Here is a 27,254-nt window from a genome sequence, read left to right as displayed (position 1 = left end):
CTTGATGACTTTGAAGGACAACGTTTCTCGTACCATGATGAACATTCCTGCGGACATGTTTCGTTCGGCCATAGAAAACACGGTGTTCAGGATGCAATACCTTTTCCAGCAGGACGGTGATCACATTGAAGAAGAGAGAAGGTTATTTGCTGAGTAATTAAACTTTCGTTATTACACTGAAACCTCTGTCTGATTATTCATTCGTGTGTTTGTTAATTGCAGCTGAATTTTATGCAGATTCTTAGCTGTTTCGCTACAACAGCGCCAAATCCACCCCTACCGGCAAATTTGGGTAATACTTTTTTCTTCGCGGAATCTCTTTCCCATGTAGTCCTTAGTCACTCTCCCAAATTTGGCGACAGTCTGGCTGTTAGATTGCTCTACAGATGTCTCTGAGTACCATCAGTTTAAAAAAAACACCCTGTACAGTAATACCTCGACTTACGCTACCCCGACTTACGCAAACCCTGAGTTACGCAATTTTCAAATCTCGACGATTCACCTTTTGTTTGAGCGCCACGCAACCCTTGATTACTCACTCCCCCCAAACTATTGTTCAGCTTACAGGTTCAGACGTGTCGCGCGGAATCGACGCATAGCTACAATTTATTTTGACTTATTTATTTCTGTGTTATATCTACGGAGACTTGAGACTCTACTGTGTCATCCAAACGAAGTAGAACTGATTCTTCTGCATCAAACAAGAAAAGAAAAACTCCATCTTTAATAATGTTAACTTTACATTCCAATGACTTCGATACAAAAATGAAAATTTGTAAATTGGCAAAACTTGATCCTTTAGATCCAGTTCAATCAGATGATCGAATAACGGTTGGAAACTTGACAGAAGGCCTCAGTTTAATTAAAAAGAGGTTACAAATTTTAGAAAATATAGACTCCAACAAAGAGCGCATTTCTTCTACAAAACAAAAAATAAAAAAAAAATTATTAGCATGCTACAAGGAAATTTTGTGGGAGAAAAAATCTTTGAGCCGTCAGACAAATTTGTTAGATTTTAGAAAGCCTTCTATAATAAAATAACTTCGATTTACGATTTTAATAATATAATTTGTTATACATATGTATTATCTAAAATTTTATTAAACATTTTTTTCTAAATTGTTGTTTTCTTTAGTCTCCGGCCCCAATTAAAAATAATTAGTATGTATTTATATGCGAAGTTATACCCCGACTTACGCAAATTTAACTTACGCGGTTATCGCTCGGTTCCACCTATTGCATAAGTTCGGGGTATTACTGTATATAAGATATAACAACGAAACCAGCATTGTCCGTTAATAACATTAATTAATGTTAAAGAATCTCCACATGGTAGACAATGAGTCCGCATCTCTATAGTTCATACAACCAGTTGTCATGTGCGCCTTGCAGATTTCCAATCTCTCAAGATGTTTGACCGTTTGCCTATTCGTCGTCGTTTTTATAATTGCCGCTTGATCCCATTGAACGTTAACAACCTTGTGTCTTGCGTATGATGCCAGCGCAGTGTTGTCAAGGTTCTTACTGATTGTATATTTGTGCTCTTGAGCCTTTGTTTTAAACTGCGCATCGTTGCACCCACATAAACAAGCTTGGAATTGAAACGTTGGTTGTGTAAAGGCACCGAATATATACCCGTTGTTGAATTTCGATCCTCTTTCTTTTTATCGTTTCTTAAAAGTTTGAAAACAGTGGAATTACGTCGGTATACAATACGAAAATTATCAGACCTGGCAGTACATCTATGTATCTTGTTTTAAAAAAATGGGATGTAATTAAGCACTATTCTTTTTATATTTATTCAAAACACATTTTATGTTCTATAGTTAATGTTGTATTTTTTTGTAACTGAGGAAGATCGTTAAAAGCGATTGAATACGTTATTATTTTATTAAATTTTGCTGGATTGATTAAGGTATAGTTGATTTATAAGTAATTTAATTATTAGTGTTAGTAAAGTAGTGAGTAAATAATTAGTAAGTAATTAGTAGCAGTCTAGTAGTTAGCAAAGCGGCAACGCGACAACGTAGACTTTTGCGCAATTATTTAGAAAGCTAATTGAGTATTTGCAGATCCACAGCACTGGATCCAGCACTTGGTGCTGGATCCAGCAGGCCGAAAAATGCGCTGGATCCAGCTGGATTGCTGGATGAGGGATCCAGTTATTGCAATCCCTAGTTATGACATATAGTTGATTATATAGGTTACTTTTATAAATGCTCCAGTAATTACCAGCAGTTACTGGTAACAGCAATTAGAATTTCCAAACATACTCTATGATTACTGTTGTGTCATGTTGGTACAAATTTGCAGGGCCAATTTTACCATTAGACAAGCCTCGGAGATTTGCCTAGGGCAGCAATATACAGGAGGCACTAGCCTAATTCATAAACAAAGAAAAGATAGATTGTTAAATCTTTTCTAGTTTTTAATTCTAGCAAAATTTAAATAAACATTATTTGACAATTATTAATAAATATATTTAGTATTTTAATTTAATTTACATATTCTCAAAAATAGAAAGACAAATTCCAGAATATATTTCTTTAGATGTCTTGTTACATATGAAAAAATAATTTATAAAATAGTGTTTCAAATGTGTTTGTTGATCTGAGAAATTTTGCAACATTTGTCAGTGTGAGTAACAAGTTCAGAAAAAAACTTTTCAAAATTAAAACTTATAAAAATGTACTCTTGCTCTACAATGACTCAGGAATAACTCATTAGTGTAGTAATATCTTTCGAGCACCAAATCGCATCTATGATTGATGTAGATGAATTATAATAATTCAAAACTTTGCTGAAACAAAAAGCCAGAAAATTAATTTCCTAATTTTTGTATTTAAGATGTAATAATTATCTTCCTATACCGATATTAAGTGTAATCATATATGTATACAATTGTATTAGTACTAATTGTTAAAAGTTTTTTAAAATGTTCATTATGATATTATTTTTATAAGTATCAACATGTGTGGGTATGTATGTGCTTGTGTATGATGATATAAGAATATAATGATATAAGGCTCAATATATAGATAATATATTGAGCTGCCTAAATTTTTGTTTACTTAGGGGCATCAGATGTTCTTGTACAAGCCTTGAAAATTTGGATTCATTCCACTGCTGGATGCTCTTCCTGCAGTCAATTCTCTCGCTTTTCATCTGAACTTGAGAATAATTCGCATTCAACCTTTTAAAAACCAGTAATAAAAATTTGAAAACAAACGTTTTCGACCGTTAACTCGATCTACATCAGGTTCTAACTATTGAGATTCAAAACTGTTCCAGAACGCAACGGTTCAAAACAAAAAATTTGAATACGTTCTGGAACAGTTTTGAATCTCAATAGTTAGAACCTGATGAAGACCGAGTTAACGGTCGAAAACGTTTGTTTTCAAATTTTTATTACTGGTTTTTAAAAGGTTGAATGCGAATTATTTGCTCACACCAGTACAGAAGTCGAACCTTGAACTTGAGAATTGGGCCAACACCACCAAATACTAGGTAAGGCTTAATAATAGTAAGTATTATTTCCATGTCATCTCCAACCATAGCACTAACAAGCTTCATGAACACCAAAATCAATGAAAGTACTTGAATTAATCTTATTGCATTAGTTCTTTTCTAAGTTAGTACCTAAAAAACAAGATATTCATTATGCAATTAATAGCATATGGTGTGCATATAAAGACTTTCCAAATAGACCAAAATGTATGATAATTTGATTATAGCAAAATAAACAATTGTGGTCTGAAGACCACATGTTCTGTTGCCTAACCGGCTCGTAACCAACCCCTTGGGTGGTTCATGGTGTAAAGGAGGGACAGGCCCTCATAGCGTAAAAGCTTCCTGTTGTAAAAGTTAATGGGAGGAGGGGAGATATGTGGTCCGAAGATCACGTGTTCTATTGTGTGATCCTTGGGTGGGCCACAGGGTAAAGAAAGGATGGGCCGCGGTTTCGATGGCAACGAAAAAAAAACCCGGATCAAGGAGGAAGAGAGAGAGATCGCGCATGCTCAACGGAAGAAGAGGGACTTTTTCGGAAGAAAGAAAGAGAGAGAGGACGTGTAGACGATAGAGTTGCAAGATTTTTTTTTTTTTGTGTGTTGTTTCTTTTGTTTTAGTGTCTGTTATAGCGAAGGGACAGAGTAGTGATTGGAAGGACTAAAATAAACTTTAAGTTCCTTGCATTGGAGTCATAGAAGTGTGTGATTTATTTCTTTGAAGTTTCTTTTTGTTTTGTTCCTGCACGGGGAATACTCTAAAGATCGAGTACTTCCCCACACAATTTTGAATTTTATATTTTTACTTCTTAATATTTTTTGTAATAGTTTTAGATACTTTCGATTATATTACATGTCTAATCCCATGTCATGAATATTACATAAAACCTATTCAAATTTTATTTTCTTACCTGAGCAATTCCTGTTACAGAAATGGGAACACCCTGTTGAGTATATACTTTTGGACTTTCTATTGATAGAGTCATTGTATTGAGGCTAATTCTACAAAATAATAATAATAAAATATTGATTAAATTCAAATTAAGTTTTTTTATTTTAATGATGTTAAATGTAATAAAACTTAACACTCTAAAACTGTCAAAAATCAACTATCTTTCATATTTTTTGTATTAGTTTTGTAAAAGTAATTTTTTTTATCTGACATTAAATATGCATTTTATACATAATTCTATTTTACTTTTTAACTCTTTCTCTCTGTGAGCACTAAGATGACCTTTTCTCATGCCTATTTTGAGTTCAGCCAAACCAAAAATGGAATGGGTGCATTATGATCCATGATTCAACAAAGAGCTATCAACAGGAGATCTATGTAAATTTTTCCCTGGGCCCAGAGAAAACTTAAGGGCTCATAGTGATCCCTACTCCTACAAATTAACGTTACTTTTATTAATAAAGAAATATTCTACATATTTCATTTGTTCAAAAATAAATGGCAAAATGGGTCTGGCTATCCTTGTTCCTATACAAACTCTTGACAGCTCCATCCAATATATTTTGGTAAAATCACCCATTTAAATTTCTGAGGCTGGAACCTGAACTCTTAAGATCAAGTTGATGCAATTAATTCCTTGGCCATTTGGCTATCACATAATTTTTACTTAAATTTTTTTCTTGATTAAGTAAAATATAGCGAGGTTGAGGCCAAAGTTTTAAACGCAAAAATGTGTACGTTGGATGTTCAGTGACACTTTCCTGTAAGTCTAGAAGTTCGACAAAAGTGTTTGAAAAGTCAGTGTAATCATGCTTGACATTTCAAACGCCATTGTCAAACTTTATATTTTATTACAACCGCGTTTTGTATCTTATTACAAATTTCTATACTACATGCATAAAACAATGATAAGATTGCTATTGTGTATTCGAATATAAATTTGTATATGCATACTCCCAATGGAAGCGCTGTATTGTCGAATATGGGATAGCTTCCACGGCAAAAATATTTGGATGGTGTAAAGGAGCCAGATTATATGCATTCATGCATGCACTTTGTAGAGCATCAACCTCTTGCAGTTTAGCTGGTGGATGCTACACACCAAAATATCATATAATGCTTCCAACGATTCTACTCATAGGGAGCTATTTGACTAAGTGAATTGTTTTAAGATTTAAAAAGTAAAGATTTTATGTTATTTTTATGTACGTTTCTTTACAAAGTTATATTCAATTATAATTTTCTTTTAATTATAATTACATTGACAGATTTTCAGACATAAAATCTTTAGTTTTATCACTTTTACATGTTAATAATTTTAAATTTAATGAAAAACAATTTTCCCAAGCAAATTTTAATTCTTTAAATTAAGTAAATTTTATGGAAAATTTTTTGATTTATCTAAATTACATAGTGAATTGCAATATTTATATTCATATTCAGACTATATTGGTAAGTCACTCTTAGACAAAAAATATTATAATTAATGATGATCTGAACAAACATGTACTAAAAGAATTATATGATTTAATATCATTAATTTTTATGGTACCATCTATGAGTGCATCTGTTGAGTGCAATTTTTCAACCACGAAGCAAATTCATACATTTGCAAGGAACACTCAGTCAGAAAAAAGATTGTTGTCACTAGCGTTGCTTTCAATAGAAAAAGAGCTTTGAAATACTTTGATGGAATCAAAGTATTTCAAAGCTCTTTTTCTATTGATTTTTATGATAAAGTAATTAATGACTTTGCAGGAAAAAAACATTGTTGAATAGAGTCAGTTTATAAAAAATAATAAAAAGAAGTTTTTATATCTTTGTTTCATGTCAATGTAGCTATTTTAGAATTAAAATAAATAAATTGTTTATTTTGTCATTTCCAGTATTTGTTTATAATTTTTATGGAAACACAGCTTCCATATCATCAAAAGTCACCGCAAGCCACTACAAAATAGAAAATGTTTTTTGTTTTTGTCAAATTTAAATCTTATTTCCTTTTTAAAAACATTACTTATTTCTTTAGTTAAATACAATTAAAGTGTATTTTCCAAAACATGTTTGTGCATTTATTTCAATTTATATCATATACTTGTTTATTACAGTCTTAGTACTACTGTGAATACTTAAGCAACAATACCACGTACTAGTGGCGTGTGGTAACATTTGATGATAGGGAAGCTGCGTTCCATAAAAATTACAAACAAATACTGGAAATGACAAAAATAAACAGTTTATTTATTTTAATTCTAAAATAGATACATTGACATGAAACAAAGATATGAGAACTTGTTTATGAAAATAATTCCACAATATGTATTTATATTTTAGAAAATACAAAGCAGCAGCACTTCCACAACTTCCATGGACTGCATACCACTGCCACATCATATAAAAAACTTTTCTGTGAAATTAAACTTCATACATACTTAATGTTAATTAGACAAATGTATGTATCTACCTATGTAAAAACAGATAAACTAACTAATTTGTCAATTTTTAAACACATGCATTAGGATAACCTACTTTATTATAGGATAGATGCAGAAAGTCATAAACAAAGAACTTTATAATAGGATATATACGAAAAAGAATCTCTTATAAAAAATTATACAATGAAAACTTCAACTGTTTGGACACATCACAAGAATGAATGAAAACAAAAAATAAAGACTCTAGTCTATGGTATTATGGATGGATTTAACAAAAGAGGCAGACCATATAGAAGAAGGAATGATGACATGAAGTGATGTGGAGCAAATGTACAGGAATTGAGAAAATTGGCAATGGATAGAGAGAAATGGAAGAAAATAGTGGAAAAGGCACCAGATACAAACAGGCAATGAGCCCAGGGTTAATGATGATGATGACTATTATATAATGAACTTTTGGCTTTGATGGACAACCCTCACCAAATTAGTCCATTAAATCAAGGTGTTACTTTTCTTTTATGAAATTATTTTATTGGTATTCTGAGTTAATACAGATATGCATTAAGCACCCAATAAAGAAACAATAAAACAATGATTTATTTTACACTTAGAAACTCAACATCATATAATGATACAAAGAATCCAACATTAAGGATTGTAACTTCCCTTTCCAAGATCTCCCAAATAAAAACTCAAAATAATTATATCAATAACATATAATTTAACTGTCTTATTACAACTGATATCCAACTTTGTTCAAGTGCTGTGGATCCTGTTGATTTCCAACATAATTCAACACTGCCCAAACTCATCATATAATAACAAGGAACTTCTTATTCAAATTAACATGGTAATCACTAATGCAAATAATCAGATCATTAACATTAAACTAAACATAGAAAGATTACTTTGTTTATTGGATAAGACCTAGTAATGTAACTTTAATACAATGAATAAAATCATACACCAATTCTCTTCTCTTTTTCTAGATATGCTCTCCTTGGATTTTTGATGTTCCTTTTCTTGTTGATTATTTCATAGAATTTGATCAAATTCCACCTACACATTTCTTAAATTTTTCCTAACTTAATGAACCAAACCTTCTCTTTCTCACACAGACAAAAATGACTTCTTTTGTTTCACTCATCTCTCCTTTTATTTTTTCCTCACATTCTGCTCCTTTTTTGGAGACTAAGTGACTATGAACTACGAACAGTGGGTATCAAAGAACAATGACAGAAATACCACTGTATAGCCAAGAGGTTAGGACAAAGGGTACTCAAAATAGAAATGAGTAGTGGAAAACAATTAAAAAGGTTCTATATAAATACATATAAATAATCTAATAGATCCTTTATGCATGTATAAATAAATTAACCAACTGGCATATAGCCACACTTTCATTGATTTTTAATATCAGTGTCATGAAAATACAGAGAAATTTAATATAGAATTATTTAATGTAAGTAAATAAAATATGCTTTTGAATTTTCAATTATATTTTCATCAGATTTATAGTGTTATGAACTTACTTTTGTGCTCTTTGTAGGAATGGCCATACAAATACTCTTCCTCCAGGTATAATTAATGGATTTATGTGACAGCATCCTTTAAATAAATAAATATAAATTATAAATTCAGCAAAGAAAGATCTAAAAATTCTTACAAAACCATAAATAAATTATTAAAATTAATATCACATTTAGGCAAACATATAACAACATTTTTTAACTAATTACTAAATTATATTAAATGATATTTATTAAAATAATATAAATAAAAATTAAAATGTAATAATAATAATTTTTTTTATTAAAAGTAATTTATTTAAATTTATTCTCTTAACAAAAAAATATTTATAACAATAGTCAAATAAATACAGTTAAGGCCACATTTTAAAATATGGTTAGGTTCCCAGCCCATTGTTCATAAAGTGAGCTATTTGTAAATTAAGGAAAAATTGTAATACGGGTATATTTAAATGAGATTTGTTCCTAAAATATTCACTACTAAAAGTTAATAATATTTCAATTTTAACAAAGAATATGTGTAAAATAATTATATTATTTTACACATATAATATTTATAAATAAAATAAGACAAAAGTTATAAATTAAAAACATATTTCAAAACAGTGGCATAATGAAAAAGCTTCAATGAGATGGACCTGGTTGAGGATCATATAGTATAACATACTCTGAAGCTTTTCTAGCTAGGAACTGCAGTAAGTATGTCTGTTAGACCTTTTTCTTTTCCTTCTCCAACATGTTATATGGTTTATTATAGCTCTTAGGAAGAAAGAGCTGCATTCTCAGTTAGGATCATTATGCCAGTCAGGAGATTCACAAGCAGTTTGTATATGTGTGAATCTTTACAAATGTTTTTCAGGTGAGAGAGAATTGAAAGCTTGTATAGAGCTTGGGATAGAGTGAGACCCTTTTGCCTCTTAGGAGACCTCTTTAGCAGTTGTTTTTTTAAGCAAATAAAATATGTAAGAAGTTTCTTTATTAATAAAAAGCATCTTAAAGATTTTATGTTCTGTTAGCTGTCAGTAAAAATAATAATTTTATAGGGGTTTTAATTTTATAGAAATCATTATAAGCCCCAAAGTTTTCTCCAGGCCTAGGGAAAAATCTCTAGTTCCCGCTAAGTGAGCACTGAGTAGTGCTGTTTCCTGAATTTCTGTCCTCTTCACTGTTCTCTTTAGCAAGTTGTGCTGCCAGCTCTTCCAAATCTTTCTTTGAAAATTGCTCTTCATGTCTTTCTAGCAATCATTCACATCATCAATGTCAAACTTCTTAATGTCAACATTTTGACCAATCCAAACCAAGAAAAGTCAGATACTGCATCAGGCAACAATTTCTGCCAGATGCTAACTTGACATTAATTTCACAATTCAGATATGACCATGACACTTCTTCCCAGACACTTCATTAGGTAAATTATTTAAATTATTTAATTAAAATTATAATTATTAACTTTAGCAAGAGATGGTGCCTAATGCCTAACTCTAGTACCAAATTATCTTATAAATTATTATTATTATAGCCGTTTCTAGCCCGATAATTCAGCTTTGGTTGGTGTATTGCTTTAATGTATATTGGGTTGGCTATTGAAGTTTGTTTAAACATCCTTAATAAATAATTTTCTTTAGCAATATATCAATTTTGTTTACAATCAACTAATGCTATTTGTATATTCAATAAATGAATTTCTTTACTATGAATTTTATGATCTGACTACTAAATGAATTTTGATCTGAAATTTTAATTCATTTCAGATGATAAAATTTATTATGGATAGTAGGATTGGGATGTTGCCCATTCCCTGGGTCCATTGCAAGTTGGGTCCATCCATAATGAACAAAATTGTAGGTAACCTTATTGTGCTAGTGATTTACATTATCAAACTATTCTATCAGTTATTTTTGATATTAGAATTACTAAAAGATTATTATTTTAAATAACAAATATAAAATATATGCATGTTTTTATTGTTTTACAGTCAATTTCATTAAAAATTACTCTGTGCCAAGCCTTATTCTAAGGTTTTTTCCTACTGCACAAATATCAGTTTTGTTTTGGCCAAGCCAATAAATCCTAGCATTAATAAGCTGTTTAAAACTTAATGGAAAATAAAGAGAATAATACAAGTCTCATATCTGCATAATTATTTATTAATTTCAATTATTGTTCAATCCTAATCGTTAGACATGCACAGTGTGCACTGTACTCCTGCATGTGATATAATTTACTATATGATAAGGGCACTGTGGTTGTGGATTATAGTTTTAAATGATAATATTAATGTTGCAGCTGCGCAAAAAATATCTATTGTATATACTCAATACAAATGGTAAATCCTACCAACATTCCTTTTGTAGCTCTATTTTGTGGGCCAAATAATATATACACTGTGTAATTTAGATAAATATTTTAACTTTAATATAACCAGAAGGAAGAAATACTTAAAAAACCAAGAATTGGACAATTAATTACTACAAAATTCAAAGTTCCCATTGCACAGCAGCACATTAAAATATGTGCTGCTGTGTAATGTTCAATATGCATATGTCCCAAGTGCTGATGATGATGATAAATTATTGAAAGTACTAAGGCTATATATATATTTTAGCCAATAATCTTTGTTTTTTTCTTTGTTATTTGGCATTTATAAAATTATGTGTTTTTAGTAATCTGTGCAATATGCAAAAAGTTCTTCATTTAGTTAATGTTATTTTCATTTTTTTGATGTAAATTGATTACATAATTATAAATAAAGTAAAATTAGAAAGATAGCATTTTAGAGTTGTAAAAAGAAAACTTATTTCAATAATTATCATCACCTAATATTTCTTTAATATTGCAAAATAATTACAGTAGAAACTTGATTTAATGTTCTCTGATTTAACGTATTTTTACTTATCCTGTCAAATTTTTATAAATCACAATATTAATGTTAAATACATTTAACATTTTTTGATTTTGCATATTTTTGGAATTTAATGCATCAAAACTCAAGCCATGAATGAATTTTCATGTAGTTAACATTTTTTGGAAAAAGAAATGTACTATAATTATTATTATCATGGTGAATTGAGTTATGAAAGTTCAACAAATTATTGCAATCATTTTATCATTTTGTAATAATAATAATAATAATAAGAGTATGCCATATTTTATAATTTTGTATCTTTGATGACCTACCAGATTTGCAGATTGGCATAGCAAGCAGACTAAAGCAATATCATGTCAGTTTTCAAAGTTCACTATGGATTCTGTAATCCAGATAGAGACATACCAAATTTTCAACAGGAAACAATTAAACTTTTAAAACATATATTTTTATTATCATGAAATATTAGCCTATTGATTCATTATGAATGTGACACTCTTACACATTTAGACCATGGCACATAATGGGAATAATTGTGGTTGGTAGCAGGGACACCTATATATTGGGGCATGTTCCCCTTTTAATGTTGGGTTGCCCTTTTTTTAATCTCCAAAGGAGCTCTAAGGTTTCATTTTATTTTTGAATTAGTTACTAATTTTTATCACAGAAAACTTTTTACTAATGAAAAAATTAAAATAAAAACACACAGGTATCTTCTTGCATAATGTATGTATGGTACCTTTTTTTATAACTTGTGCCTCTTATATAGTCTTTTTTTATGGTCTGTGGGTGCCACTGGCTGGTAGCCACAAAAATATGCCAATGAATGAGCCTGGACAAAAGCACTACATCATCATCATACATGATAATTTACGTGAAAGGAAAAGAGTATACAATAAAAACAATATCTTAAATATAAGAAAAAATTTTGTCCTGTATAATAAAGAATAAAATTCAAATACAAAAAATTTTTACTGAAGCAAATGGCTGTTTTTGATTGTGCAAGGTCCAAAGCAAGTATTGACTTAAAACTCTTTTTATATGTATTTAACTTATATAATGAAAAGTTTTATATTAAAATCAATTATTATATGATACGGATGAGATCTAGGATTCTATCTAGCACTGGATTCCATACTAGCAAGTTTCTCAACATTGGATAAACCCTGAATATTGAAAAATATATACTTATAGTTGTAAGTGATATAAATATATATGTCCAAAGTCCTAAAAATATCCTGAGCAAAGACCTAGGTTACCTCTAGGCCTAAAATTACCACTGACTGAAACATTTTATAATTATAATTTACTTTAAAAAATAATTAAAATAGTAATAGTTTCATAATCTTTCTGCTTTACTATTTCAATTACATCTAGAAAATTTAAAAATTAACATAAAAAATTTGGCTTAATTATTGGATTAGAAATATGATTTGAACTTAGTTTAGGTGATGTAAAAAATTATTTCTGTTTGAGTAATTCAAAAAACAAAATGTTTTTCATTTGAAACTTGATCAGTATTCATACGTAAATAATTTAAAATATAAAATCGATATAAAGTAAATTAACACACTTAAAAATCAATTATGAATTTATTATTTTTCTCAAATATAATTTTTGACCCTCAATTTTTCTAAATCAGTAATAATCCAGCTGTCATGATTGATATTCTTGTCAATTTTATGAATAAAAATAACATAAAGTGAGATATAATAAAAGACTACTCATTACTTAAAGTACTCATTTATCAAACAAGGTTACTTATACAACAGAGCATGAAAGAATTAAGACAAAACAGATTTACAGGGGCTGATTTTTATTACTTTCTAACTGAATTAGTTATAACGCAAATGACGAATTAATAAAGTGTATTAGTAATTTAATACAAAGTGGTTTTAATTTACGATTTATATAAATAATACATGTTAATAATCATAAAAAATCGCGTAAAATTGTCTATATATTCGAGAAAAAATAAAATGATTATATTACTGCTATATATACATTTTTATGTGAAAGAATAACCGACGATATTTTCAGAATTATTAAATTCAAAGATGTTTCGAGGAATTAATGTAAACAGAAATAAGAAAAACCCATCAAAATTTTCTTCTTCCAAGGCCGCCGCCACCCATAAAGCAAGAATGAATGAATTAATGTCTGAAAAACGTAATTTAAACGAAAATATTCTATATTTATATATATATAAAAACAGAAAATTTTCAATCATTACCCGATACAACAAGAGCCTCATTAGGTCCACAAGTAACAAAACCGATCATGATTTTCCACTAGCCACAATGTCCGACTCCATAAACTGAAATATCGATCCACGTGGGTGTTGACCACGTGGTTAACAAAGATTTTAAAATTTCGAATTTACCGATCGTATATTTTTCATCGTTAACACATATTTTAAAAAATGTCAAATCTTATGTTGTGTATTTTTAAGGTAAAATTCACAGTTGTTTTTGATTTAATTAATGAAATAGAACGTATCGCGCCATCTGTTATTCAACTTATACTTAATTTAAAGACGATAAATTACGAAATAAATTCGAAGTCATTTTTAAATTAATATACATTTTACACGAGATTTGTTGTGGCTCAAAATGTATCTATTATAAATGTATAACACTTCCCCCGTGGGGAGAATTTCAAAAAATCCCTTCTTAGTGTACATTCTCTTGACGTACCCTATTAAAACGCAATCAAAAACGCATCTAAAATAGTATAATAAAAGCCGAGTTCTTCACAGTAAGCCTTAATCCCGTCATTTTTCCCGCTGGGGAATATCGAAAAATCCCTTTTTAGTGTATATTCTGTTGACGTAACCTATTAAAACGCAATTAAAAACGCAAAAAACCGCATGTAAAATAGTATAATAGAAGCCGAGTTCTTCACGGTAAGCCTTAATCCCGTCCATCTCCCCCCACTGGGGGGATTTCGACATGTATATTATATAAAAACACGTGCGTATTCGAATGCAACGTTGTGTCAAAATTTCAAAGGAATCGGTAGGAACAAACGAACGTTATATTTTATTTATATAGATAGATAGAAAATGATCTGCTTCAGTCCATTCTCACAGAAAAGCAGAATGCCTCACAGAAAAGCAAACTTAGGTCGTCGGAAGTTAGCGCCATCTGTTGGACATAAAAGCCTTAATCCATATATAAATATATTTTTGAAAGGGGGAAATGGTGTAGGGGTATGAAAAATAGATAGTAGCCGATTCTCAGACCTACTGAATATGCATATAAAATTTGGTAAAAATCGGTAAAGCCGTTTCGGAGGAGTACGGTAACTAACATTGTGACACGAGAATTTTATATATAAGATACATTTTAAAATTCGTTTTAAATAATTATTTAATCATTTTTATTAACATTATATAAAAAGTAATTAGTATTTTTGTTTTATTTTCAAATTTAGTAACGCGTTTAACGTACAGTACGTCAACACTTTCGCGTTTTAAAATTAATTTTAAAATTCAAATCTCTAGCTTCGATCCTCTACGAAAATCATTATTATTATCAAGAGCAAGGAAATAAATGATTATTTTAAAAATTACATTTAAAACGAACGCATATAAAATTTTATTATGCAAGTTCCAGCCAGTTTATAAATAAATAAAAAAAATTCTGCTACAGAGTAAATAAAACTGCGTAACGATTTTTACAATTGTCGTCACGCAGTAAATATTTTATTTATTCAAAAGAGAAATTTTTATTTTTTTTCTGCGAAAGTCACGAAGAATTGAAAAATAATTCAGCAGTTACGTACCAGATGGCAGTATAATCGGGCCTTTCCATAGTAAATTTTTTAATATTTTTTTTAATTCTCAAAGAGATATTTCTCAGATGAGCCGCTCCGTGATCGCTGGCAACCAAGTAACGTATCAATTAATTCTGTTTGATGCTCATCTGAAAGACAAGTGAGGCTTTTATGTCGAATAGAGTCACTCCCGAAAGAGAAGTGCTTGCGGGAAAAATGGCGACTGATATCAAAGGAAGAAATAGTATACAAATTCAGAAGTTTGGTGGTAAGCTTCAATTTATGTAATTTTTCTGAATATTTATTATTATTATTTTTTTTACTCGATTCTATTGATTGATTACTTAATAAATTTACCGAAGACTTTAATGTAATAATCGATATTTAATTAATCATTTAATTTTGTTTTTAATTATTAAAAAAATCTAAAAAATTCATTTTTCGTTTCGTCAGTCGTGACTTTTTTCATTTAAAAAAATTCGAATATAATTTTGCGTTCTCAAAATTCGAATAATTTTGAAATTTGAAAAAATAATTTGAATTTTTAAATATTTTATTCGGGTTAAATTTGTTAAATTAATAAAATTTTAAATTAATTTTTAAAATTTATCATCATCATCGTTATTTATCACCATAAACAATATGCTATTATAAAAATTCGATAAACAATAGAATAGACTCCGAAATGAATTAATTTTTGCTATTGTCATTATTAAACTCTGAAATAAATTAACATTGAATATTATTATTATTATCATCATCATCATCAAACTTTCAAATAAATTATTATTATTTCTTTACGTTATCATAATAGATAATTGATTAAAGTGTGGAATAAAATTAATTGTTACCAACATTATCTTCACAAATAACAGATTGAACTTCAATTAATTTACGTCGTCCTCATCATGAGCTATAGGTTGAATATATTCGGAATAAATCAATTTTTATCGTCGTTATCATCACTAAAACAATAAATGAAACTCTAGAATAAATTAATATTCTTTATCATCATCAGACTCCGGAATAAATGAGTTGTTCATCATTATCATCACAAAACTATAGAATAGACTAATATTCATTCTCAATCAATTAGTCAATCAATCGATGATTGATGATCGTAGTGTTTATCGAACTGTGATGGTGATGATGATGATGATGATGTTAAAAATGAATTTAATCCGAATTTCAATCTGCTATTTATCCAATTTTACGATTATATATATATTTCTATATATATATGATCGTATCAATCAATGTATCATTAACGTAATGATAAATAAATATACGATATTAATTTACTTAAATATTCGTGAATTATTCTTATTTCTAGATACAATTTATTCAATTTATAAATATGAAAATAATTATATTTACTCAAATATTCTAATATTGTTAAGTTTAAAAATACGTAAGGTTTATATATATATATAAGACTTATAAAATATATAAAATATTTCTTTAATTAATTAATTTACTCTAAATAACTTTTGAAAGTTAAAATAAAATAAATTTTATATTTAAATTAAGGGAAAAAATGTGTTTATTTATTTTTGTATTTTATAATATATTCTTATAAATAAAACTAAACTTTTTAAAAGTAATTTTTATCATCATTAATAACAATAGATTCAACTATGGTGATAAAAATTGTTTTATCATCTTTTATTATTATCATTATCACGAGCCATAGACTATAATTGGAATAAATTAATTTGTTTAATCGTCATCACAAACAGTAGTTTGTATCATCATTGTTATCACTATGGAATAAATGATATTTTATCATTCACAAATAATTATTTTTAAAAACTATTTGCTATACTATATTATAAGTATCGTTTTAAAATATATTAAAAAAAACTTTTATATTTTTCAAACATTTTTGTGAGAAAGTTGTAAAATTTTCTTATATTCTAATCTTCTAAAAATCATAAATTTAAACTGCAATAGATTTAATAAATTTATTTAAATATTTTAAGATGATTTTCATGTTTCTTCATCTCAATTTATCTTAAAAAGACATGTTTTACTTTTGAAAAACTTTAAAAGTAATCCCTTTAATATAATAAAAATTAAATTTGACAGTTAACTACCATTTTTATATCCTCCAAGTTTAATGTTTTTTTTTTTTGTATTTTTAGAAACAAAAAGAAACCAAAAAATACATTTATAATGATCATTCACACAAAGCATTTTTCCAGTAAATTTTTTGGAATTTGGTATTTAAAAAAAAAATAATTTTCTTATTTATATAGAGAGCATCATCTGTATTATTCCATCAAAGAAAGGGGGAAGAAAGGAAAGGAAGATAAAAATTAAGTGATAGTTAAAGAAATATAATGTATAAATGCATTATTCATTTCTATTTTTTATACACGTATTATTTAAGTTGTTTGATAAACTGAATAATATGATAAATGATAGAGAGAATTATAAGAGAGATGTTAAAAAAAGACTATTTTTTATAAAAACAAAAATGAATGAATTTTATATACTTTAGACATTTTATTGCAGTTCATGCCAAATTTTTAACAAGTTATCATATAAATAAAGCGTTTAAAATGTGTTTTTCGAACTTGAAATTTTGAATAGAATTTTATTATTAAATAATAAATTTTTTTAAACGATAAAATGAATAAATTTATTAAAGTTAAAGATTATTCTGTATAAAAGATTTGATTAAATCAAAGTGTAATCTCTGCACGAATAATTACGAATTTTTAATAATTTATAAATGTTTATTATAAATAAATAAATTAATTAATTAAAAATTTAAGCGTGTTTTGCAGTTTTACTCTGTAATAAAACTGTTTGATTATGTATAAAAGAAGTGGAAACTTCACACTATTTCAAAAATTAAAAATTTTAGTTCATAAATTTATAATTTTTATTTATAGGGCCTAAATAAACAAAAAATATATAATAAATTATCCTTTATTAAAAGTAATCAATCACTGTGCTACCGCATTGACGCTTAATTATCATAAAAAATATTTTTAGATTTTGTTAAGTGCTGCCACCTGTTGCATATTTTATAATTTTATTTAATATACTGTACTCTATATTTAGACATTGCATACAATAAATAAAACGTTTCTAAAGAACGTCACACAATGTGAATGCAGTTCGTAATTAGTTCTGTTTAAAATCGATTTTAAATAGTTTGACAAGGCAAATCACGTAAAGATTATAAATTGCGCATGTTTCATACACTGTTTTTACTCGTCCACTTTAAAAAATGCGATATTAGGGATAAGATTATTCATTAGTATAATGCAATTTATCCGTTTAAAATCACATAGGTTGCATGTAATTTTAATCTATAATTTTCTCAATTATAGAAACTCATAAATGAATTAGTATTTATTAATAATCAACATGTTTCGTATAACATTAATGTTTAATTAGGTTCGACATGAATAAATTATGTTAAACGTCAGTCCCAATCTTGATTTTCATTCATCCCGCCCTGTAAAAGCGCATAACATTAGATTGAGAGCTCCATTAGTAGATCTCGATCTAAATGTTGAAAAACTAATACACATGTTTGTAATGTAAGGATTTTCGATCATAATCTTTTATAAACAGATTAGTATGAAATGATAATTAATATGTTTCGTGTAATAATAATTTATCCCAAATACCAAACTCATTCATTCCTTAAAATAATATATTTGTCAGTGATAAAGTTAGAAGTTATTTGTTGGATCGCGATCTACTCGTTGAAAATCTTATAGTATATTTCTAATTTATGGCTTTTGAACCATGAATGATTAATAACAATGCAATTTATGTAATGCTAACACTTCTTTATTTCGAACTAATTAAACATTAACCCAAATTTTATTTTTACACGTTCACGTTATCCTAGGGATGTGAATTATTAGATCGCGATCTATTTGTTGAAAATATACAACATATGTTTTTAATATATGGTTTTTTTCGACCATGGTATTTTATAAATCGATTATTAATAATTAATATGTTCATGTAATATTAACGCGAGTGAAGAAATAATGTTAAATTACCATAAAGGGTCATGTTTTGGCAGCTTGTCAGACGTTTAAGTAAGGAATGCATTATCGTGTCATATCAGTCTGTCTGTGCATTTTGATCGATGTTTTATGTTAAAGGTACGAATACGTTGATAGATGTGACAGGGTTATTAATTATCTTATAAATGAACAATGTTTTACATCTAATAAATTTGACATTTTCTGTTATAAGCTTATGAATATTTTATGGATAATCTTTTGTTAATTAATATATATTGGATTAATATAAAAGAAAAAATAATAGTTTAACTAAGAACAGTTACATAGACGACCATTTAAATACAGTACTTAAATTTGTAAAAAATATTTATTATTGAACATTATTTAACGATAAATAATATTTAATAGTATTAATTTAATTATACTTTAAAATCAATTTCAATTAAACTCTTTTTGAAGCATTAAAACTTCCTTAGACGATAGATCTCAATCTATTGAGAATTTCACGTGTATATTCCTCATATACTTGCAGAGCTTATAAACCAGTAAAACAAATATAACTTTTCAAAATATTTAAATATAATTCAGTATTTGTTGCAGTTTATTTATTTATTTTTTTAAAAAAAGAAATATGGAATAATTTATCGCAGAATTATTAAAAGCGAAGTAAATTTATGTATTTTTGTAAATAAACATTAATAATCTCTTTAGTTAAGTAAAGAATGAGGAAAACTCAACCACTAATTTATACTTTTATGACAAAAACAAAACAGTTTATGATCTTCGACACGCAACAAATAAATTTCAACAAAATTGGATACATTTCAATGAGAAAAAAGGGGTCATTGAAAAAAGAATAAAAGTGATTATTTTTTATTTGCAATTAGATGTAATCAGAAAATTCATAGCGTGTTCTTCCACTAGATTTCCAGATAAAGTTATACACAGACAAATGGATGGATAAATTTTCTTGTAGGTAAAGTGAAACAGCGAACGATATTTGTAAAAGTAATTAAACAGAAATTTTTTTAAACAAATAAATCAATAAAAATTTGATATGATAAAATAGTGAAAATAATAAAAAATAATAGTTTTTATGAAGTAATGAAAATTTGTATATGTTACAGTAAAATCCCGTTTTTAGTGAAAACGAGTTTTAACTAGTTGAAACTAGTTTTTACTGGATGTCATTGTTAAAACCCGTTTTGTCTACTTAAAACTAGTTTTAACTCAAATTCATTTTTGACTAGTAGGAAATTCTAGTTTTAACAATGACATCCAATAAAAACTAGTTTCAACTAGTTAAAACGCGTTTTCACTAAAAAACGGGTTTTTACTGTAACATATATATTTATATCTTACAATAGTTGAATCAAACTTTGACGGCCGCTCTGGGGGATCCGGGGCCGAATCTGGATGGATAGAAAAAACACAGGAATTTTTCGGGGTGATACGTTGAGCCCCGTTCCCAGTCTCGTTGTGGGCTGACCGAACTTACAATGCCCTAAAATAGCCTCATAGTGCGGAAAGACAACTCCATTTCTTGCTTCATGCTTTTACAGAAGAGAATTGTTTAACCCGTGTAGAAAGTCATAGAAATAAAATAAATAAAAACAGATGTTACCATTAATTAAAAGATCTTTAATTTATGATTTTTGTTTCATGTTTTAAATAAATTACATAATAATTTATATCAGTTATGTTATTTACATATTTCTACGGCTTTCCAAACGGAATGGACAACTCAGATTTGTAAGATATATGAATTGAAGCAGTTGACAGTAACAAAAATTTTTCGCACCAGATTGTTGCGGAAATGATTGTAATAAGTTTCTTGATGGTTTTTCAAATGTATTTCAAAGTCAGGGCAGCAGTAAACTATGGTAGGGTGTCAGGTAAAGCTTCTTTAGGTAAAGAGCTTGAGGTCGCTTAAGTGATTCCCGCTTTTGCTGGAAACAATTCTACTGCTTTTTTGCCCGTCTGTAAACTCTATTTTTAAACAAATCAAAATGTTTACAAAAAGTGACGTAGAAATATAGCTGATGTTACTTAAAAAATAATAATATCGAAAGCAGCTGTCATATATATAGAGTAATATTTAGTCTAAAATTCTACAATTTTGGTAATTCTGATTGCAATCTTAAATTTTGTCTTCAGCGCTACCAATCCTTGCTGAATTAGCGGAAATCGTTAAATTGTCCTTTAACAATGCCACTTGAAGCAGCTTATCAGGTGACGTATCCTATTATAGCGGGCAAACGTCCTTAGGGCACAGCTGTTGACTTATTAAAGGGTGCTCATAGAATTTTGTTTTATGAGAGCAAAGCATACGATTTAGATCAACTATCCAATTAGTTCATTAAAATCGTTTCTTAAACGGGTTTGTTTCTACTTATATTCTTTTATCTTCATGAAATAAAAAACTAAAAAATACGTATCACTAATACGTACCAACAATCGAAACATTCAACCATATTTATAAAATATGTACATCGTCTTTATAGGACTTAAAGGAGAACTAGTCATTTATTGCATGTAAATAGTTACAGAGCACTTCACCGTAGAGCTTGGTTACTAGAATTCACGGGTTCCGAAAGCCCATAAAATTAAACTTAAAATCATCCAAAGACGTTCCATCTTTTGTTGTTTTTAAGGATGGAAAATAAGACAAATTCTCAAGAATCCCATTTATATTGAATCCCACAACATATATAGTATGGCCTCGTTTTTCGTTACCTCATTTATACAAGATTTAGGCTAAATTAACGAACATCTCAAAATCAGTAACAAAAATTCAATAACACGACGACGAAAATCAAAAATAAAAGCATAAATGCAGTATGTCGGCAGAGTAATATTGCTGATTGTTAACAAAGTTGGCGATATTTTGGTGAAAACTAACAACTATTTTTGGAAATCCTTTAATATTCTTAAGAGTATAACAAATGTTTCAGCAACTTGGGAAGAAATGTAACAGAGTATAAATGGCGTTGGGCAGAAATTGTGCCTGATTCAGTTTCTGACTTTTCTGGGTTTGAGCTTGTTTTAGATATAGCTCATGATGTGTGGAATGGTCAAAATGTTGACATTAGGAATTTTGACATTGACGATCTGAATGAGTTGCTAGAAAAACATGAAGAGCAATTTTCAAAGAAAGATTTGGAAGAGCTGGCAGCACAACTTGCTAAAAGAACAGTGAAGAGGACAAGAAATGTATGACAGGGCTGTCATCACAAAGTTACTGAAAGAAGCTTTCACATAGATACAAAATGCCTGTAAATATCCTGACTGGGATAATGAATGATCCTAACTGGATCCTAAACTACAAGACATGTCGGAGGAGAAAAGGAAAAAAGGCCCAACAGGGGTTCTTATTGCGGTTTTTAACCAGAAAAGCCTGGGAGCTGTTGACGTAAATACCTTCAAGTAGGCACATCTCATTAAGGCTTCTTTATTTTGTCATTTCTTTCAAATGTGTTTTAATTTATAACGTTCGTCTTATTTTATTTATAAATATTATTTGTGTTAAATAATTATAAAATCACTATAATTATTAAAATTGAAGTATTAAGTAGTGAATTTTCATACTAAGAGAACTAATACCATTTAAATATAGGGTAAGGTCAAATAAGAGTTCGCACTTTTCGATTTCGTCTTGTTAATACTCTACTATGAGGATAAATTTGGATTTGATGCTACCATTTTGAAATGTTCTTAATGAGATAATGTAAAGTCAGAAAGGAATGTTTTTAAAGACTGGGTGGTTGAAAGAAAAACCCTTGCAAACTGCGTACTCTTAGAAATAGGACAGATAAGAATATGATATATGGGATATAAGATTACGTGCATCCTTTCTAGATGATTCCTACGTTGTAATTGTAATTGTACTTGTCCGTTGGTTTCTAAGATATTGTTGTGTGATAATAGGGAAAATAGTTTTAAGATAAATTATTTTTACTTCTTTTACATGTAAAAAAATCTACGTGCTTTACAGCAAACTACTACTTTCGAATTTTCTAATTAATAAATCAGGAAATTTGGAACAATAAGGTAGCAAGTTATTATACTGATGAAATAGTTTGATTGATATTTTATGAAACGTAACTTTTTGGTGTAAACAATTGCTGTTTTAGTTAGGAAGGATAAGTTAATAAACAATTATTGAAATTATGAGTTTTATTCATTTCAATTAAGGTAAATATTTTACATTAAAAGAAAATTCTTCAGATGAGCTGGTATAGATATAAGCAGTATTCAAATAGCTTGAAACTCTAATTTGTAGAGTTGTCTGGTGTAAAATTAAACATGTTTAAGATTGAAATATTCTCAAAAAAATTTTAGTGGGGAACAAATTTCTGAACAATTCAATTGCATAACTTACAAAGAAATTTGTTTTGATTTGAGTTAACCTATCTGGATTGCCGGATCTTTTGGCATTCTTTTTTTTTTGAGCTTATTTGAAATTTTCTTTTCTGACTAGAACATTCTTAATGCTTACACATTTATTTTCCGTACTGAGAATGACAGCGAACTAATCAGCAGTAGATCAATGCTCAAAACATCAGTTGTTAATGGTATTCGATTCCGTCCACTTTTTCTTGTCTTAGAAGTTGTTTGTAACTTATAACACATTTGGAAATGTTAAAATTCATTATCATATAATCTTACTGTAGTTACATATTGATTTCCATTCTTATTCCATCAATTTTATTGTGCTATCCAATGATCAGTAAATACCAGTTACATTATTTTTACTTCCTCCCAGTAGGAGGCCTACCTGAAAAGATATGAACATCCCTGCTGAAAAATTTCTGAACGCTCTCTAATGGAACGTACTGTACAGTAAAATATTAAAACAAATAATTACACTATCGCCAATTAAAGGTACATCACTAAGTCGCTTATCACTTTTTGCTTTTTCCGCTCGAGATGAAGACGTATATGTCGTCTGCGCTGTTTGTTTATATATATTTTATAATACTTTTTAAATTATGTAATAACTTCTCATATGTGTCCAATAAAACCTTTTCATTATGATTCTGTAAGAAATCTTTTGACAGTCCATGTATTAGAAAACTGACCAATAAAAGGTTTCACCAAATTTCCAAATAACATATATCATACCGTAGAAACTATTGTCGCCATATACTCTGGACGGTGATATATCGTAAGATTATAGATCCATATAAATTTTCTTTAGGATAGTGCTCTTTTATGCGGACTGCTGTCTAATAATGCCGTCGACACGGCGCTCACGTAAACGGATTGTTCTGCTATCCCGTGCTTTGTTAACGGGAGTCTCACCAATATAAAACAATCGAGAGAAAACCGCGAATATAGAAGAGTAGCTTAAGGGAGCTAACTGCTCCCTTATTCGATGTTTTGTAAAGTGGACTCGACTGCAATTTCTACTTTCATTTAGTTATATCCGTTTTCTCGACCAAATACTCTATACACATCGATAAACTGTTTTTTATTTATTTACCATCTAGGTATAGGTTAATTCAGAACGTTGTATTATTGAAAAAAATATTTACTGTACCTGATATAGGTACAGTAAATATTTTGAGCTTTACTTAGTATAAATTATGAATTGTGCACTGTAACAGACAATTTTTGTGAATTTGGCAACTATTAAGCTGTCTAAAGTTATTATGATGTAATGTAAGTAACTTTTAATTTTTGTTTCACTTGCATAATTTTTTTTACAAGTAGTATTTAGAAAAGTTTAATTTTTATACTATTACTTTTGCTATACAATGAATTTTATAGTAAAAATAGCGTATGCATTATTAGTCAGAATTATCCTTACGCATCCAAGAATTAATTGAGTCATTCTCCATCCAAGAAAACACAAATCTGCTGTCAATTCTGCGTAAATCGAGACTACTACAAGGGTTTTTAATCTTTTTATTTCGTGGACTCCTTTTCCAGTCAAGTGAAGATCGCAAACCTCTTCTACGAATAATGTTTATAAATGCCTAAAATAAAACTAAAAACAGTTATATAGTACTACATTTATTAAAATAAAAAACCATATTATATTAATATGTGTGCTTCTTAACACAATAATTAACAACTTCATACAATAGCAAAATTAAGATATGATTTTTACCTTTTCAAGTCATTAAGTCCGCAGATCCTGGCTATGAATCACTGCTCTACTATATAATAAATAATTTTAGCCTACAATTAATTTTTATTTACTTCAGTAAAAAAGAAAAAAATAAATAAAACAATAATGATAAAATTTGGGAGTTAACATTTTGTTAAAAGTTTTTACTATGAACATTTATCATTAAAGATAAGAATATGTTCTTATGTTTATCTTTATGTTCATGCCAATGTAAGATTCTTTAAGAATGTTTCTTAAAAATAAGAATATCAGCATGAAATTGTTTTATTGTTAAATGTTCTAATTCTGTACAAATTCTCTTAAGCGTAATAATATTTAACGCGGGAACATTTAAGAAATATTTTATGAATAATTTTCTTAATCTTAAAAATTTCACTTGTTAATGTGCAATTTCGCATTTAAACGAAACTCTACGAAGAATTTTTCTTAAATTTAAGAATGTATAATCGTATAAGAAAGCAGCTGATTTAAATTCACGTAGTAAAACAAGACTTTAAGAGTAGATTATTAGCAAAAAGTAATTTCCTAAGTATCAAAATAAATTAATTTTTAAAGTTTAAGAACTGGAATTATAAAGTGTTATATACAATTCAATACTCCAGAACTGTGGATTTTACTTCATTCCACTTAATACATGGAATATCAAGCGATATTCAATCTCTATACAATTTCTAACATTTGTGGGGTTATGCATTCGACTATAAGGGCGTGTATCCGAAAAAATCTGCACAAATTTCAAAGTTGTTTAAAATTCATTAATTATTTTAAAATACGTTTTTCGGGAAGAGTACTGGTAGGTTGTTTAGCTTTCGGTTGATGATCAAGACAGCGATCGGTTGCAATTCAAACTTTAATCTTAACCGGTTTCATTAACCTCTGGAAACGGTCATCTATCAAATAGTGATGTTTGGCCTCGATCCTTCCAACTTCCTTGGCAGATCTAGCTCCCTAACCATTTTCATAAAGTTTTTGCTTCAGTTGGTACCAAAATCTCAATCGGTCTCAGTTGCGAAACATTTGGAACGTTGGCTTCAAACGTAGATGAGATAAACGACAACGAAAGATGTAGCGAATTCTGTAAAGGTCCAACTTGGCAACATTGATATGGGCATATCTTTGATCAGGGTAGTAATTCTTTAGGAAGGTACTAGTTTCTTCTGGGGGCATTTGTTGTCATACGCTTATTTAATGACGCAGAGTCGTGCGGGATAATGAAGGCCTGTGAAACATTCCTTTAGACTGATTGCTAGCCAAACCGGAAGCTTCTTCGAGTGTCGCTTGATTTGACTTCAGGATCCACATATAGCTCTTCTTTTATGAAATAGTGATTGTTATCAGCATATTCACTTTTGTCAAAAGTGAAATACAATACAATCCATCTTCCATAATCATACAGGATTGTTTGAGTAGCAAGTTGCTTCGTTCTTTATTTTGAAGTTCTCGAGAATCATCTGACGTTTCTTTCGAATATGTCAGACATGTCCTGGTCTTTCGATCATTCCCTGTTTTTTTTTCTGTTGGTTTTCCTTGCTCTATCCTGGAAACGATGCTATATACTGTACGTCGTGGAACTCCTATTGCGAAGAAATGTTTAACTGTATAAGACTTTCCATTTTCACGCTTTTTTATATAAAATCTTTCAATTATATTTCTCCGATCAAATTCATTTAATCCTTTCATTTTTAAAACGGAACGTTATTTACGTAAAATTTTTCGATAAATGGAATAAAAAAACATTCTAGAAAGAATGTATGCTGTCTCGTGCACATGTGCAAATCGACCACGAAATCGGTTTATCCGTGATTATCCGAAGGTTTGAAAATGTACTACGAACAACTTAAGCCCAATAAACAAGTACTCCATCCAGGTTCTGTTCCAATTTGTTCCAATTGGCCTATAGCATAATTAATGAACATGTCCAGAAACACGCTTGCAAAAACACGATTAGTGTTTTTGCAAGCATTTTACATTTTACATTTTAATTGAAAGAGAGGGAGCCTCCAGGTTCCACTCAAAGGTACGACTTGGAGGTTGGAGGGAAAAAGTTGGTGAAATGGG

At 28.9% G+C, this 27,254-nt stretch overlaps 2 protein-coding genes across 4 annotated transcripts in view; one reads left to right on the top strand and one right to left on the bottom strand.

Annotated features, from left to right (window-relative positions):
• The window catches only part of LOC136978249 (flotillin-1-like), a 43,902-nt gene extending 30,248 nt beyond the window's left edge, over positions 1-13,654 (bottom strand). For all 3 annotated transcript variants that reach the window (XM_067273932.1, XM_067273933.1, XM_067273934.1), the window contains exons 1-3: positions 13,519-13,654; positions 8,423-8,498; positions 4,418-4,508 (exon numbers count right to left, since the gene is read on the bottom strand). In XM_067273932.1, coding sequence (XP_067130033.1) covers positions 4,418-4,508; positions 8,423-8,498; positions 13,519-13,567 — 216 coding nt within the window. In that variant the 5' untranslated portion in view covers positions 13,568-13,654. The remainder of the gene's footprint in view (positions 1-4,417; positions 4,509-8,422; positions 8,499-13,518) is intronic.
• A 1,407-nt stretch (positions 13,655-15,061) lies between these two features.
• The window catches only part of LOC136978251 (band 7 protein AGAP004871-like), a 74,591-nt gene continuing 62,398 nt past the window's right edge, over positions 15,062-27,254 (top strand). Inside the window, exon 1 of the mRNA XM_067273935.1 lies at positions 15,062-15,330. Within this exon, the coding sequence (XP_067130036.1) occupies positions 15,234-15,330 (97 nt within the window). The 5' untranslated portion in view covers positions 15,062-15,233. The remainder of the gene's footprint in view (positions 15,331-27,254) is intronic.

Source organism: Centruroides vittatus, unplaced genomic scaffold (genome assembly GCF_030686945.1).
Source record: "Centruroides vittatus isolate TY-2023 unplaced genomic scaffold, ASM3068694v2 contig_5, whole genome shotgun sequence".
Lineage (NCBI taxonomy): Eukaryota > Metazoa > Arthropoda > Arachnida > Scorpiones > Buthidae > Centruroides > Centruroides vittatus.
Note: the sequence above shows the minus strand (reverse complement) of the source record. Positions and strands in the feature narration are given on the sequence as shown.